This window comes from Trachemys scripta, chromosome 7 (assembly GCF_013100865.1).
Source record: "Trachemys scripta elegans isolate TJP31775 chromosome 7, CAS_Tse_1.0, whole genome shotgun sequence".
NCBI classification, from domain to species: Eukaryota; Metazoa; Chordata; order Testudines; family Emydidae; genus Trachemys; species Trachemys scripta.
In genome coordinates this window covers 54,955,950-54,969,171 of record NC_048304.1, presented here as the reverse complement: position 1 = coordinate 54,969,171, position 13,222 = coordinate 54,955,950, and the positions used below count along the sequence as shown (strand labels likewise).

The 13,222-nt window shown below is 44.2% G+C and overlaps 1 protein-coding gene across 26 annotated transcripts in view; it reads left to right on the top strand.

The window, feature by feature from the left end:
* Positions 1–13,222, top strand: part of CAMK2G (calcium/calmodulin dependent protein kinase II gamma) — a 164,138-nt gene that overhangs the window by 105,399 nt on the left and 45,517 nt on the right. For 14 of the 26 annotated variants that reach the window (XM_034775776.1, XM_034775767.1, XM_034775760.1 and 11 more), the window contains exon 13: positions 8,775–8,837. The exons of the other annotated variants lie outside the window; for them this stretch is intronic. In XM_034775776.1, the coding sequence (XP_034631667.1) occupies positions 8,775–8,837 (63 nt within the window). The remainder of the gene's footprint in view (positions 1–8,774; positions 8,838–13,222) is intronic. 26 annotated transcript variants of the gene reach the window in all.

The following is a 13,222-nucleotide window of genomic DNA, read 5'->3' as shown; positions in this document are numbered from 1 at the left end:
AAACACAGATCCAAACATTTCAGTCAAACGAGTGTTTTGAAAGGTACATTTAGTTTGTTAAAACTGCCAAGCTGCTGGGTTGTGCTATCATTAGTGTTTATCCCCAACTGATACACCTCTTCAAGTGGGTGGCCTTTCTGAGCCCATGTGCCTGTCACAGCTTAGACCACTCACTCACCCTGAGCCATGTTTTCCTCTTTAAAAGGTAGTGTCTGGGCAGTAATTCAATTGAAATTTTACTGAGCCTGGCTGTATTAGTCCATACACCAATTCTCCATTTGGAGCGTAATTTAGGGATGGTTAATGAAAAGCAGCCGTAATGGAATCTCCTCCATCCCTCTTCCCTTTGCTAAATGCTTTAATGGTGGGCACCAGGTACATACTATCTATGGTATAATGCAGGAAACTCCTAATTACGCCAACAACAAAGGACATATGCACACTCACTCGTGAAATCTAGGTGGCATCTCCCTTCCAGCTGGGATTCATGTCATTCTGGTGGTGTTATTCAAATAGAAGACCTGTGCATCAAACCCCAGAACTGTAGCGGGGCAGCCCACAGGAGCTTGAGAATTGATTATTGGCCCCGCTATAAATTCAGCCTGTGTAGGCATGTCAGGACATGGAGAAAGATCAGGCTGGCTATAGCAGCAGTTTTACGCACACTCCTTGGTAATTGTGCAAAGGGTCCATCTTCACTGCAGCTGGGAGGTGTGATTCCCAGCGCGTGGAGACAGACGCGCACTAAAACTCAGTGTGGATGTTGCAGCATAGGCAGTGGCTCAGACTAGCTGTCCAAAATCCAAGGCCTCTTGATCCCCTGGGTCGGCGCTCGGGTCAGCCTGCGACCCCGCCCATGCGGTAATATCCACACTGCTATTTTTAGTGTGCTAGCGTGAATCTGTCTACTTGTGCTGGGAATCGCACCTCCCAGCTGAGGTGTACACATAACCCCGAGAAATGTCTCTGCAGGAGCTGAAAGCTGTACCTTGTGGGCCTAGAGTGATTCTAAAGCAGGTTAATTGTTAGGAGGGCCTGTGTGCTCTCATGCAGCCATTGCATCAGCTAAGATTGTGAAAACCCTTTCCCCTATAACCGTCCTCAGTTTCCCCTCTTCCCACTGGTACAAGCGGTTGTGGGTCTGGTTTCCTTCGCTCAGTGACACAACTTTGTTTAGTTTAAATGTTAACGTAGTTGTTAATTCTTAGATTAGTGTTTACAATAAATAATAGTACTGAATTAATTTTTAGTAAGACTAATTGAGTGATTTACTTATGGTGCGACTGGGGAAGGGTTTGGGTTTGGAGCACTTCTCTTTGGGTCAGAAAATATCCCTTGTAGACCAACATGTTGGGTACCTGAAATGCCTGGGAGAAGTCAGTGGTGCTTGGCTGTGCATCCTTTATTCCCAGACCTAGACGCATGCTGGAGGAGGCTTGGTCTGCTCACTCGTCTGTATCTCAGGAGCCAGTTGTTGGAGCCAGAGGTTTTGGTTTCATCACTGAATGAAAAGAGGAGGAAATATTTGGGTCTGGTGGCCTATTCTGAGCCCCTGTACTGTTCGATTCAGAGACTTGGATATACTCTGAGAGGCCTGAAAGAAGTGCTACAGAGCTGGTCTCCTGGTTCCAATCCTCCCATATTCATTGATGGGGGAGACTCCACAAGATCAGACTTTCAAGGGCTGCTGTAATGTGAGATTCCTCTAAAGAGCTTTCAGAGCCAGCCTGGGCCACTTTAATACTTCTGATACAGAGGTCTCCCCTTCATGTGCAGCCTTACTGATCTACAACCCAGTCCGGTATCTGGTTAGCTTTTGCTCCTACTTCCCTACTATATTTGCCTGGTCAGAGGTCAGACCTCTAACATTTCAGTGAAAGTGGGGATCCCAAGTCTTGGTTTGTGTGACTAATTGGGCCTTATGGCTCTTGGGGCATGAGACCATCTCTTGGCAGTGGCAGGCTCATTTGAGAGGTGACCTCTCTGCATTGGAGGAGGAGGAAGAATAGATGAAATTTAGTTTAAGTTGGTCTCCTCGCTGTGATGACAACAATAAGGCATTACAAGAGATGATGCTGAGCTTAGACCTTGGACTTTCCAATTGCTGCAGTCCTGGAGAAGGTGCACAAACTCGCTGGCCTGCTGGAGATGAAGAAGGCACCCTTCCTATAAGCAAAGGATTGATAGATCCAGCCAGGGGGATCTGGCTGGCAATGCTCAGCCTCCTCCTTGCCAGCCAGGAGACCTGACTCTGTTTCACACAACAAGGTCTTGTTTTTCTTCCGAACCTCCAGTCTTTGGTCTAGAGGAGGCAGGGTCACCTGATGGTACACTTCTCAAAACAATGCTTCAGGTGCCTCTCACATGTGAGACTAGGCAGGGGTCCTGGATTTGCTAGGAGAAAAGTTCCAACTGTTCCCCTTTCCCATTGGAGGGATTGAAATGGGACAGGGCTAGGTGTCATGCTCTGACCTGCCTGTGATGTCTCGAGCCTTGGCTAGTCCTACTACTCCCAAAGGTCAAACTCTCCTCCAGTTCAGTCACGATGCTTGGAGGCCTGGGTCTTGAGCCCTTAATGTCTGGTAGGATGGTGTATTCAGAAGGGTGAAGCAGCAGGCTTGTTGCAGTCCCATGTTCCTGCCCCCAGAAAAGCATGTGTTTGTAAATGGATACATTTCTTTTCTTAGGTGTGTAGTAGTAATAATAATGTGTTACCCCTCACACTGCTTGGCTCCTCTAATCCTCAATCAGTTACTAGAGATATCTTGGTCTGATCCCTTTCCACAGTTAAGGTAGTTAACTTGATCTCATCATTTCACTATTCTGTTCAAAGGACCTTGTCCTCATTCAGCCATACATTGTTATCAGTCAGTTCAAGGTACTAGGCCTATGACTGCGTCCCTTGAACCACTTGGGAGCTACTGTTAGCTCCCTGGTAGCTATCTCCTCTGCCAAGGCGGTGAGTGAAATCCAAACTCAGCACTGCTTCATAAAAAAGGTCCAGTGTCAGTGTTGCTTACCTGAAACTTCTGCCCAAATTGGCTTCAGACATTCATCTGAAGCAAACCATCTCTCTCTTCTGGGCTTGTCCCCTACAGCCTCATAACACACTCATGGGGGTTGGGGTAGTGGCTAGACTGCATATATTAGATGTCAAAAACTGAGTTACTACTTTTGAGAGTCATTCTATTTGTTTATAGCCTTTGAGGGAAGTGAGATATGTCCAGAAATCATCCAAATGGATGAAACTCAGTAGCCAAGCCGACTACAACCAAATGAGCTCTAGACTGGAGAACTTGGAACACATTTTGTCAGATGAGTGGCCATCTACACAGCTTGTCTCCATAATGTATCTATCACCAAGATTTGTAAGGCTGCCACTTGTAGTTCAATTCACATCACTTGCCAGCTCTGGATCTAAACTAGATGCTCATTTGTAGAGTAGTTGTCATTCAGGGTGAAATTCACTGCCATGCAGTGGGCCATCGCCAGTCTTGTGCACCACTTAAACTCTCAAAATAGACCATAAGTGGGATTTAAGTGGTGCTTCGACCTTGTGCTTGATCCTCCATCTTTAACCACTCACTTCTCAGCCCTGTTGTTGGGAATTGCTATTGTTGGCTCATCTGTGTGGAGGAGGAGCAGAGGCAGCTTTGTGAGGGAGAAAGAAAGCTAACCTGGCAATAACTGGAGTTCTCCACGTGTTGCCTCTACAGTCATGTTGACCCGCCTTCATCCTCTCATCTGAAATTTTTATAGCTATAGTTTAGGTGAGGGTGAGGTGAGCAGAGGACAGCTCTAAGGATAGAGTCCTTTATAACTGTGACAGGGAGACTGGATTGCAGACAGTGTGTGCGCCTATAAATGTTAAGCTGTAGACCTGAGCAAATGGTAATAAATAAATATTCAAATTCCAAATCCAAATATGATTAAATACTCCCCAAGCATGTTGTGTTTGCCTTCCATGAAAGTTTGAGTGGCTGAGCTTTTCTAATAGGAATACTTGGAGGCTGAATTTTAAACTCCGTTATTTAACAAAAGCAAAGTTTGAATTGTGTACGTGATTAATATTTGAAATTCATACTGCGCTGTATTATGTAAGCATCCATTCATGGAACTGAAATGAGACCACATGTCTGAAGTAATTCACCAGCTCAAGTGAATTTTGAAGGTGGATTATGAAGTGGGAAATTGGACAAGAAATTTTGAACAACAAACAGATTTTGAGAGCTATGTGATCTATTTGCGGATACTTCCCAAACAGGAAATGAGGTCAAATTTAATGAAAAATTAGATAGTGCTATGAATTGTTTGTCCATCACTATTAAAATGCTTTAGAAAGGTTCTGGAATGGCGCAGGACTTCTAGAATGTGGATCTGCTATGGTAACATACTCTGAAAACTCCACTTGCTGGTGAGTAAACTTCCCTTTTACTCCCATCTCTGGATCCTGTTGATTTAATTATTTTCTCAACTGTGCATTTTTTTCTGGTGTAAAAGTGAAATTATGCTTCGGCAGGGCAAATGAAATTATGTGAAAATGAGGACCACCACCAGCCTTTGTCCTCCTGTCACACCAACCCCCAAACTTCTCTGAGGTTCACAAAAAGTCCGTTAACACTTTTTTTGTTTGGCATCTTTGCATTCCTGCCTCTTCCCAACCTGCTTACGGCAGGAAGTGGGGGGTGCTGAAATGCTACAAAAGGGTATTCTTGCAGTATCCTCAATCTACTGAATGAGGAACATGCTGGAACACTCAATGCGTCTGACAAGAACTCCAGCCCAAGGGGCAGTCAGACCATCTGAACCTTATAAGTCTCAACTCTCATGTTGCGTGCCACATAAATGCACAGGGGTAGGTGTTTTAGGAGGTGGATTTCTGCAGCAGTAGTGAGATGTTTGAAAACATCTTCTGAAACAGACCTGGGTCCAGATTTTTAAAGGTGTTTTGGTGTTGCTGTGCTCAGCATTGCAATGCCTAACCGATTTAGGAGCCCAAATATCATTTCAGAGGGGATTTAGGCACTTAGTCAATGGAATTTAGGCTCCTACGTGCCTGGCTCGCTTTTGAAAATGGCACTTAGGCTCCTAAATCAGGTAGGCACTGCAATACTGAACATACCAGCACCTAAATGCCTTTACAAACCTGGCCCTTAAAAACTAAATTTTTGTCTTCCGTGTCTGATTTCCTGTCTTAACCTGACTTAAGGATGTTTGATTCTGTGTGGGGTCGGCAGAGGCTAATGGAAAAACCACAGGGCTATCTGTCTGCTCCATACACCTTCTCCAGTAACAGCCACACGAAAGAGAACCAGACTTTCCCTGGTTGATGATGATAGAAGCTAAAGAGGATGCCCCTGGGTTGAGTACTCGAAGCTTGAGCCTCAATGAATTCTGCCTCCCCTCCTTTGCCCCGAAGTGGGGAGAAGCAAGGTACATCTGGGAGATGGAAAGGCAGTCTCAGATCCTGCCCATGAGACTTTCCTGTGGAGCTGAAGCAGATTAATTCCTCTGAAAGTGCCATTTGATCACATTGCATTGCAGACCTGTGCGTGCCTGGGACTAGTTGTTTGGAAAGTTGACGATATGAAGCATATGGGCAAAATGCAGGTGCACATTTTCCCCCTGCTAACTGCAGTAGCCTGTGCAGGTGGGGGAGAAATCCAAATAAAAGGGTTAACTTACATATTAACAGAGAGGTTTGCTCCTTTTTATAAGCAGCTTTTCCTCCTTTTCCCCCCTCCCCTTTTCTCTCCCTGATCCTCTGCTTGTTTATCCTGTCCATTCGAAGTGACTGGCTGCTTTTCATGTTCTCTCTCACCTTCATTAGTTTCTTCTACAGAATGAATGTAGTAGTGCTGAGGAATAAATGCCCCCCTCCATCCCTGCCCTTACGGGGAGGAGGGAGTTGTTGAGTGCAGCTCTTTCTGTCTAGCTGACTTTTCCTGACGTGCTTGCTGCTTTCCTAAGCGCTCCGATGTTCTGGTCTAATGCCTGAATATGTGACTGTTTCCCCCTTATGAAGAGGTATTTTCTAACTCCAGCCTTGCTGTAAGAGTCCCACACAGATAACTCACCCCATCCAGCGACCTGTTGGTACCTTAGGAAGATGAAATGCTAAGGGGGGGAGGGATAACTCAGTGGTTTGAGCATTGGCGTGCTAAACCCAGGGTTGTGAGTTCAATCCTTGAGGGGGCCATTTAGGGATCTGGGGCAAAAATCTGTCTGGGGATTGGTCCTGCTTTGAGCAGGGGGTTGGACTAGATGACCTCCTGAGGTCCCTTCCAACCCTGATATTCTATGATTCTATGTAAATCGCTGGGAGCTGTTACTCCTGAGCCATGTTTCAATAGCAAGTCAGTGGATGTTTCCAGAGGAAAGGTCAGAGACTTTCAGATAGAATGATTAGAGTGCAGTGGAGAATACTTATTCTTTGAAATAACTGCAACTTTACATGGCAATTACTAGAGTAATTGTGCCTCAGTCGCCATCATGGCAGATGGTTACACAGGTTATTTCAGTTCAGTCATGGGATGCCCCAGTCTTTGTATTCCTGTGTCCGACGCATGGAGGCCTTGGGTTTCTGATCCAGTGGCAGAAGGGATATTCGCCCTGTGAATCCAGGAGCAGTGTTGAGAGGCCCTGTGATAGACTTGGGTGGCACACCCCCTGGTTTATGCTGAGCGTTGCCAGTTGAGGTGAGATCGGTGTTAGTGGGCATCTCTTGAAGGTTGCTGTCATCCTATGAGATCACAGAAGGTGATCACACTTCCTGAAATGCATATTCCACCAGCTGTAGTCACGGAGGCTCCTATTCCTTCAAGAGTTACAGGTGTACAATAGACAACACTCCCCACCACTTCTCCCTCACTAATTTTCCTCTTAAGGAGGATGCTGTCAAGTAATTTAGGCTTCAAATATTTGTGTATATTAAGATCTAGTGAGAAATGGCCTCTGGATTCTAAATATCTCTATTTTAAAGACCTCTTTGCCCCACTCCATCACAAAGGAGTTTATTTTAAAATCAAACTTTTATAGTATGGACAAATAACAGATGTCTCCTCCCTGTCAGTGTTGCAGCAGCAGTTAACTAACACATATGGTTTCCACATCTGTGTTCCCTGCAGCTGCTAACATTGATGATCCTAGCACACAGATAAAGAACAGAACCAGAGAATTTCTAGAGCTCTTCTACTCTGTTTGAAATACAGGAAGAAAAAATACCAGTGTTCACCAGAGGGAGAAATTATTATTATTTATTTGTATTCTTGGAAGCATGTAGGGAGCCCCAGGCATGAGCCAGGACAATTGTTTTCTCAATCACAAATGGATCTTAGTATATAAATATTCTTGAGGGTGCACAACCTCTTGGAGCTTTGCAGTGGAGTCAGTGGTGTTACAGAAGTGCACTACAAGGCAAGGTCAGAAGGGATTGATAAAGAGGTGCTCAAATCCCCATAGTGCTTTTGGTTCCTGTTTTAGTGCTAGTCTGTCAAATTTGGAATTGCTTCATCTCTGACAGTCTTTGGGTGAGTTTTTGTGGGGGTTTTGGTGGTTTTGATTTATAAAAAGCTGCTAAATTAACTGTCCATTTGACATCTTGTTTTTGAAAGAGAAGAGATCTCCTGTTGTAGAATTTCTGGGTCTAGAAGTTTCTTACCAAGATTCCTTCCTGGCTCCTTTAGAAAATCAGTGCTAAAACTGAGAGGTGAAAAAAGTATTTCTACAGCCAGCATTCACTGTGTCTCCTCTCTTTGAGATGGTCCTGTTCCCTATGAGCTTATGAACAAATTTCTGAATATTCCTGGTGGCAGGATGGAGGGAAACAAATGTCTCGCTCCTCCATGAAAGTGTATTTGTTTCCAGCCTGTCTTTCCTTTGTCACTGTCCCTTGACATCAGAGGAATTTGTCCCAGCTCCAAGTGATACGCAATTTGAGATATGAGGCAATCTCTATATTGAAAAAAAAATCTTTGAAGCTCCTTCATTTAGACAAGTTGTGGTGCCATGTTTAAATACCAGTGTGTAGCTCTATCTTCACCACTACCTTCTTTTACAGTCCAGGATCTGTCTCTGGATATGCTGTGTCTGAAGGGTCTGACTTCACCTTTAAGCTCCCCTGACTCTGGGTGAGGCCAGAGCTTTTCATTCCCAAACTCTACACATTTGGGGATGAGAATTCCAGGCTGCCAGAGGGTTGGTTGTGTTAGCTATTCTTGTGGAAATTAGTTCTTCTACCACAGAAAGATTTGTCATGGATGCCCTCGAGCTTGAGAAGTTCCTTTCTCCCTCTATTTGATATGTTTATCTATTCTTACTCCTGTTGGGTTTTGTTGTATGTTAATACATAACTTCATGACAAGATTTAGATGTCTGCAGCCTTCTCCAAAGCCTCTCCCAAAACACTTCACTACAGGCCCATTGACTTTAAAATAAACAAATCAGACCAGAACCCCACTGTTTGTTCCTTCTGGCTTCGCTGACATTGAAATCCATAGCTTGCAAATTGGTTCTCAAAACTTTGTTATGACTAAATCCATGGCTTTCCAAACGTCATTCCCAGGTCCTTGGAATCCCCCCAGACTGGTCTCTGTAGTCCAGTTTGGTTTTGTCTTTGTTTGAAGGACATAAATAAATTTTAATTCAGAACTTTACATTCTTTTCTCCCCACCTTTCTTTAACACTAATTTACTTGCATCTTGCTCTCTCTTGTTGCTGATTGGCCTTTATTGCTTTATTACGGCTCCTCCCACTGAATGATTCTGACCAATCAGTTGGCAGGCAGAGCTCCGCCCCTGCTTCAGCCGCTATGAGTGCTACTGGCCTGGCTGAGCAAGGTATGTGGCATGAGTCCTGTTATCTCCTGAGTGCCTGAACCTAGCCCACACCCACTCACTGCCAATAAAAAACAGCATGCCAGTGCCTGCGCACACAGTGAGACGTCATCCATGCTTGCTGGCTGAGAAATTGGCATGCAGAACAAATTTCATCTAATCTGGAACCATCACCACATTGATCTTACTGAATTACTAACCAGATCTGCAGGCCAGACATGTCTAGGGCCCTGCAGCGAGACCAACACATGAGAGTTGGGAGGGGGAATTGATGTGTGTGTGGCTAGTGCCTGCTATTTCAGAAGATGGGGCTGGGCAGATTTAGCTCAAGAATCTGAATTTAAAACTTTGGGAAGCCCAAACTAAAGGGCTTTGTTTACCTGCGCTCTTCAGAACCCTGTTGTACTAAGATGGATCGGGTTGATTGTTACCCTACAATGGCAGGTTGCTCTGAAATAACCAGCTACTATGTCCTAGGATGACATGGGACTGGGTTCCCCTCTGCTTCCATTTCTTCTATAAAATAGGGTGAATTAGGACAGTAGAGAGCCCTAGAGTCTCTGTTCCCAGTACAGTATTGGCTTAAAGCAAGAAGGAAAGGCTCTCTGTCAGGCTACTGTTGGGCAGTCAGATTTCACAAAGCTGAATTCAGTGCTCTTCCTTCCCGCCACCCCCAAAAAATGCCTTGAGACCATAACAGTGTCTCAGCCCTGCACTGCTGCAGGGCTGAGGGAGCCAGTGCTGGCTAGTGAGCTAAGTGTAGGGGTAGAAGCCATGAAATTCTGGGTGGCCAAATTGAGACCGGCAATCACTGACGTGTGGCATGACCTGAGGCCTGCCACCCGGAGGTGAGGCGACTGCGGAGCACACAGACCAAAGGACTGTTCTTGAGAGAGAAGAGTGAGAGGAATGGGGCTCAGAGAAGCATTCTATGGCATTGTTTGGAGTTGGTATTTTGGTCCCATGTGAAACGCTGCCCCTCAGCACATCCAGAGTGTCCAGTGTTCATTGCTGATAAGTTCAGCATGAGGGGTTTGTGACTCTTAATGCCACAACTGTGAGCCTAAGGGGCTGACTTTCATTTTCCTCAGAGGCTAATACAAGACATGCCTGACGGGCAGAGGGAGTGGGGGACAGAGGTTGTGCTCTGTGCTTCTCATCAGAGATTAATGGAGAGATGTTAAACCAGGAATAGAAGTACACGTTAAATTATAGGACTTGCAGTAGGGGCTTTTAACAGCACTGTGGAGGGAAGGGGTTTTTGAATCTCCTTACATAGAGGAGGTGGGAAGGGATGGTCAGTGTCCCATGCTTGGAAACCAGCGAAGTATGGGTGCACAAGACCTTTTGTCAAACTGCTTGTCTGCTCCTCTCATTAAAGTAAGTCCTGTCTGTCTGTCGCTAGCTGTAGAAATCCCACCCACATCCTCTCTGATTTCTGTCAGATAACGTGTACAGATTAAGGTAAATTATGGGTAAATTATGTCGTCTCTCCTTTGCTTGGGATGTCTGCCGCCTCTTTGTCACAGTGATAGAGTGCATCTCCTGTATCCTCGGAGTATCCTTACAAATCATAAGAACATAAGAAAGGCCGAACCGGGTCAGACCAAAGGTCCATCTAGCCCAGTATCCTGTCTACCGACAGTGGTCAATGCCAGGTGCCCCAGAGGGAGTGAACCTAACAGGCAATAATCAAGTGATCTCTCTCCTGCCATCCATCTCCACCCTGACAGACAGACAGACAGGCTAGGGACACCATTCCTTACCCATCCTGGTTAATAGTCATTAATGGACTTAACCACCATGAATTTATCCAGTTCTCTTTTAAATGCTGTTATGGTCCTAGCCTTCACAACCTCCTCAGGTAAGGAGTTCCACAAGTTGACTGTGCGCTGTGTGAAGAAGAACTTCCTTTTATTTGTTTTAAACCTGCTGCCTATTAATTTCATTTGATGACCCCTAGTTCTTGTATTATGGGAATAAGTAAATAACTTTTCCTTATCCACTTTCTCCACATCACTCATGATTTTATATACCTCTATCATATCCCCCCTTAGTCTTCTCTTTTCCAAGCTGAAGAGTCCTAGCCTCTTTAATCTCTCCTCATATGGGACCCGTTCCAAACCCATAATCATTTTAGTTGCCCTTTTCTGAACCTTTTCTAGTGCCAGTATATCTTTTTTGAGATGAGGAGGCCACATCTGTACGCAGTATTCGCGATGAGGGCGTACCATCGATTTATATAAGGGCAATAATATATTCTCAGTCTTATTCTCTATCCCCTTTTTAATGATTCCTAACATCCTGTTTGCTTTTTTGACCGCCTCTGCACACTGCGTGGACATTTTCAGAGAACTATCCACGATGACTCCAAGATCTTTTTCCTGACTTGTTGTAGCTAAATTAGCCCCCATCATATTGTATGTATAGTTGGGGTTATTTTTTCCAATGTGCATTACTTTACATTTATCCACATTAAATTTCATTTGCCATTTTGTTGCCCAATCACTTAGTTTTGTGAGATCTTTTTGAAGTTCTTCACAGTCTGCTTTGGACTTAACTATCTTTAGCAGTTTAGTATCATCTGCAAACTTTGCCACCTCAGTGTTTACCCCTTTCTCCAGATCATTTATGAATAAGTTGAATAGGATCGGTCCGAGGACTGACCCTTGGGGAACACTACTAGTTACCCCTCTCCATTCTGAGAATTTACCATTAATTCCTACCCTTTGTTCCCTGTCTTTTAACCAGTTCTCAATCCATGAAAGGACCTTCCCTTTTATCCCATGGCAGCTTAATTTACATAAGAGCCTTTGGTGAGGGACCTTGTCAAAGGCTTTCTGGAAATCTAAGTACACTATGTCCACTGGATCCCCCTTGTCCACATGTTTGTTGACCCCTTCAAAGAATTCTAATAGATTAGTAAGACACGATTTCCCTTTACAGAAACCATGTTGACTATTGCTCAACAGTTTGTTTTTCTATGTGTCAGACAATTTTATTCTTAACTATTGTTTCGACTAATTTGCCCGGTACAGACGTTAGACTTACCGGTCTGTAATTGCCGGGATCACCTCTAGAGCCCTTTTTAAATATTGTCGTTACATTAGCTAACTTCCAGTCATTGGGTACAGAAGCCGATTTAAAGGACCGGTTACAAACCTTAGTTAACAGTTCCACAACTTCACATTTGAGTTCTTTCAGAACTCTTGGGTGAATGCCATCTGGTCCCGGCGACTTGTTAATGTTAAGTTTATCAATTAATTCCAAAACCTCCTCTCGTGACACTTCAATCCGTGACAGTTCCTCAGATTTGTCACCTACAAAAGCCAGCTCAGGTTTGGGAATCTCCCTAACATCCTCAGCCGTGAAGACTGAATCAAAGAATCCATTTAGTTTCTCCACAATGACTTTATCGTCTTTAAGCGCTCCTTTTGTATCTCGATCATCAAGGGGCCCCACTGGTTGTTTAGCAGGCTTCCTGCTTCTGATGTACTTAAAAAACATTTTGTTATTACCTTTGGAGTTTTTGGCTAGCCGTTCTTCAAACTCCTCTTTGGCTTTTCTTATTACATTCTTGCACTTAATTTGGCAGCGTTTATGCTCCTTTCCATTTGCCTCACTAGGATTTGACTTCCACTTTTTAAAGGAAGTCTTTTTATCTCTCACTGCTTCTTTTACATGGTTGTTAAGCCACGGTGGCTCTTTTTTAGTTCTTTTACTGTGTTTCTTAATTTGGGGTATACATTGAAGTTGGGCCTCTATTATGGTGTCTTTAAAAAGCGCCCATGCAGCTTGCAGGGATTTCACTTTAGTCACTGTACCTTTTAACTTCTGTTTAACTAACCCCCTCATTTTTGCATAGTTCCCCCTTTTGAAATTAAATGCCACAGTGTTGGGCTGTTGAGATGTTCTTCCCACCACAGGGATGTTGAATGCTATTGTCTTATGGTCACTATTTCCAAGCGGTCCTGCTATAGTTACCTCTTGGACCAGCTCCTGCGCTCCACTCAGGACTAAATCTAGAGTTGCCTCTCCCCTTGTGGGTTCCAGTACCAGCTGCTCCATGAAGCAGTCATTTAAAGTATCGAGAAATTTTATCTCTGCATTTCGTCCTGAAGTGAAATGTTCCCAGTCAAATGGGAATAATTGAAATCCCCCACTATTATTGAGTTCTTAACTTTGATAGCCTATCTAATTTCCCTTAGCATTTCATCATCACTATCACCGTCCTGGTCAGGTGGTCGATAATAAATCCCTAATGTTATATTCTTATTAGAGCATGACATTTCTATCCATAGAGACTCTATGGAACATGCGGATTTGCTTAAGATTTTTACTTCATTTGATTGTACATTTTCTTTCACATATAGTGCCACTCCTCCCCC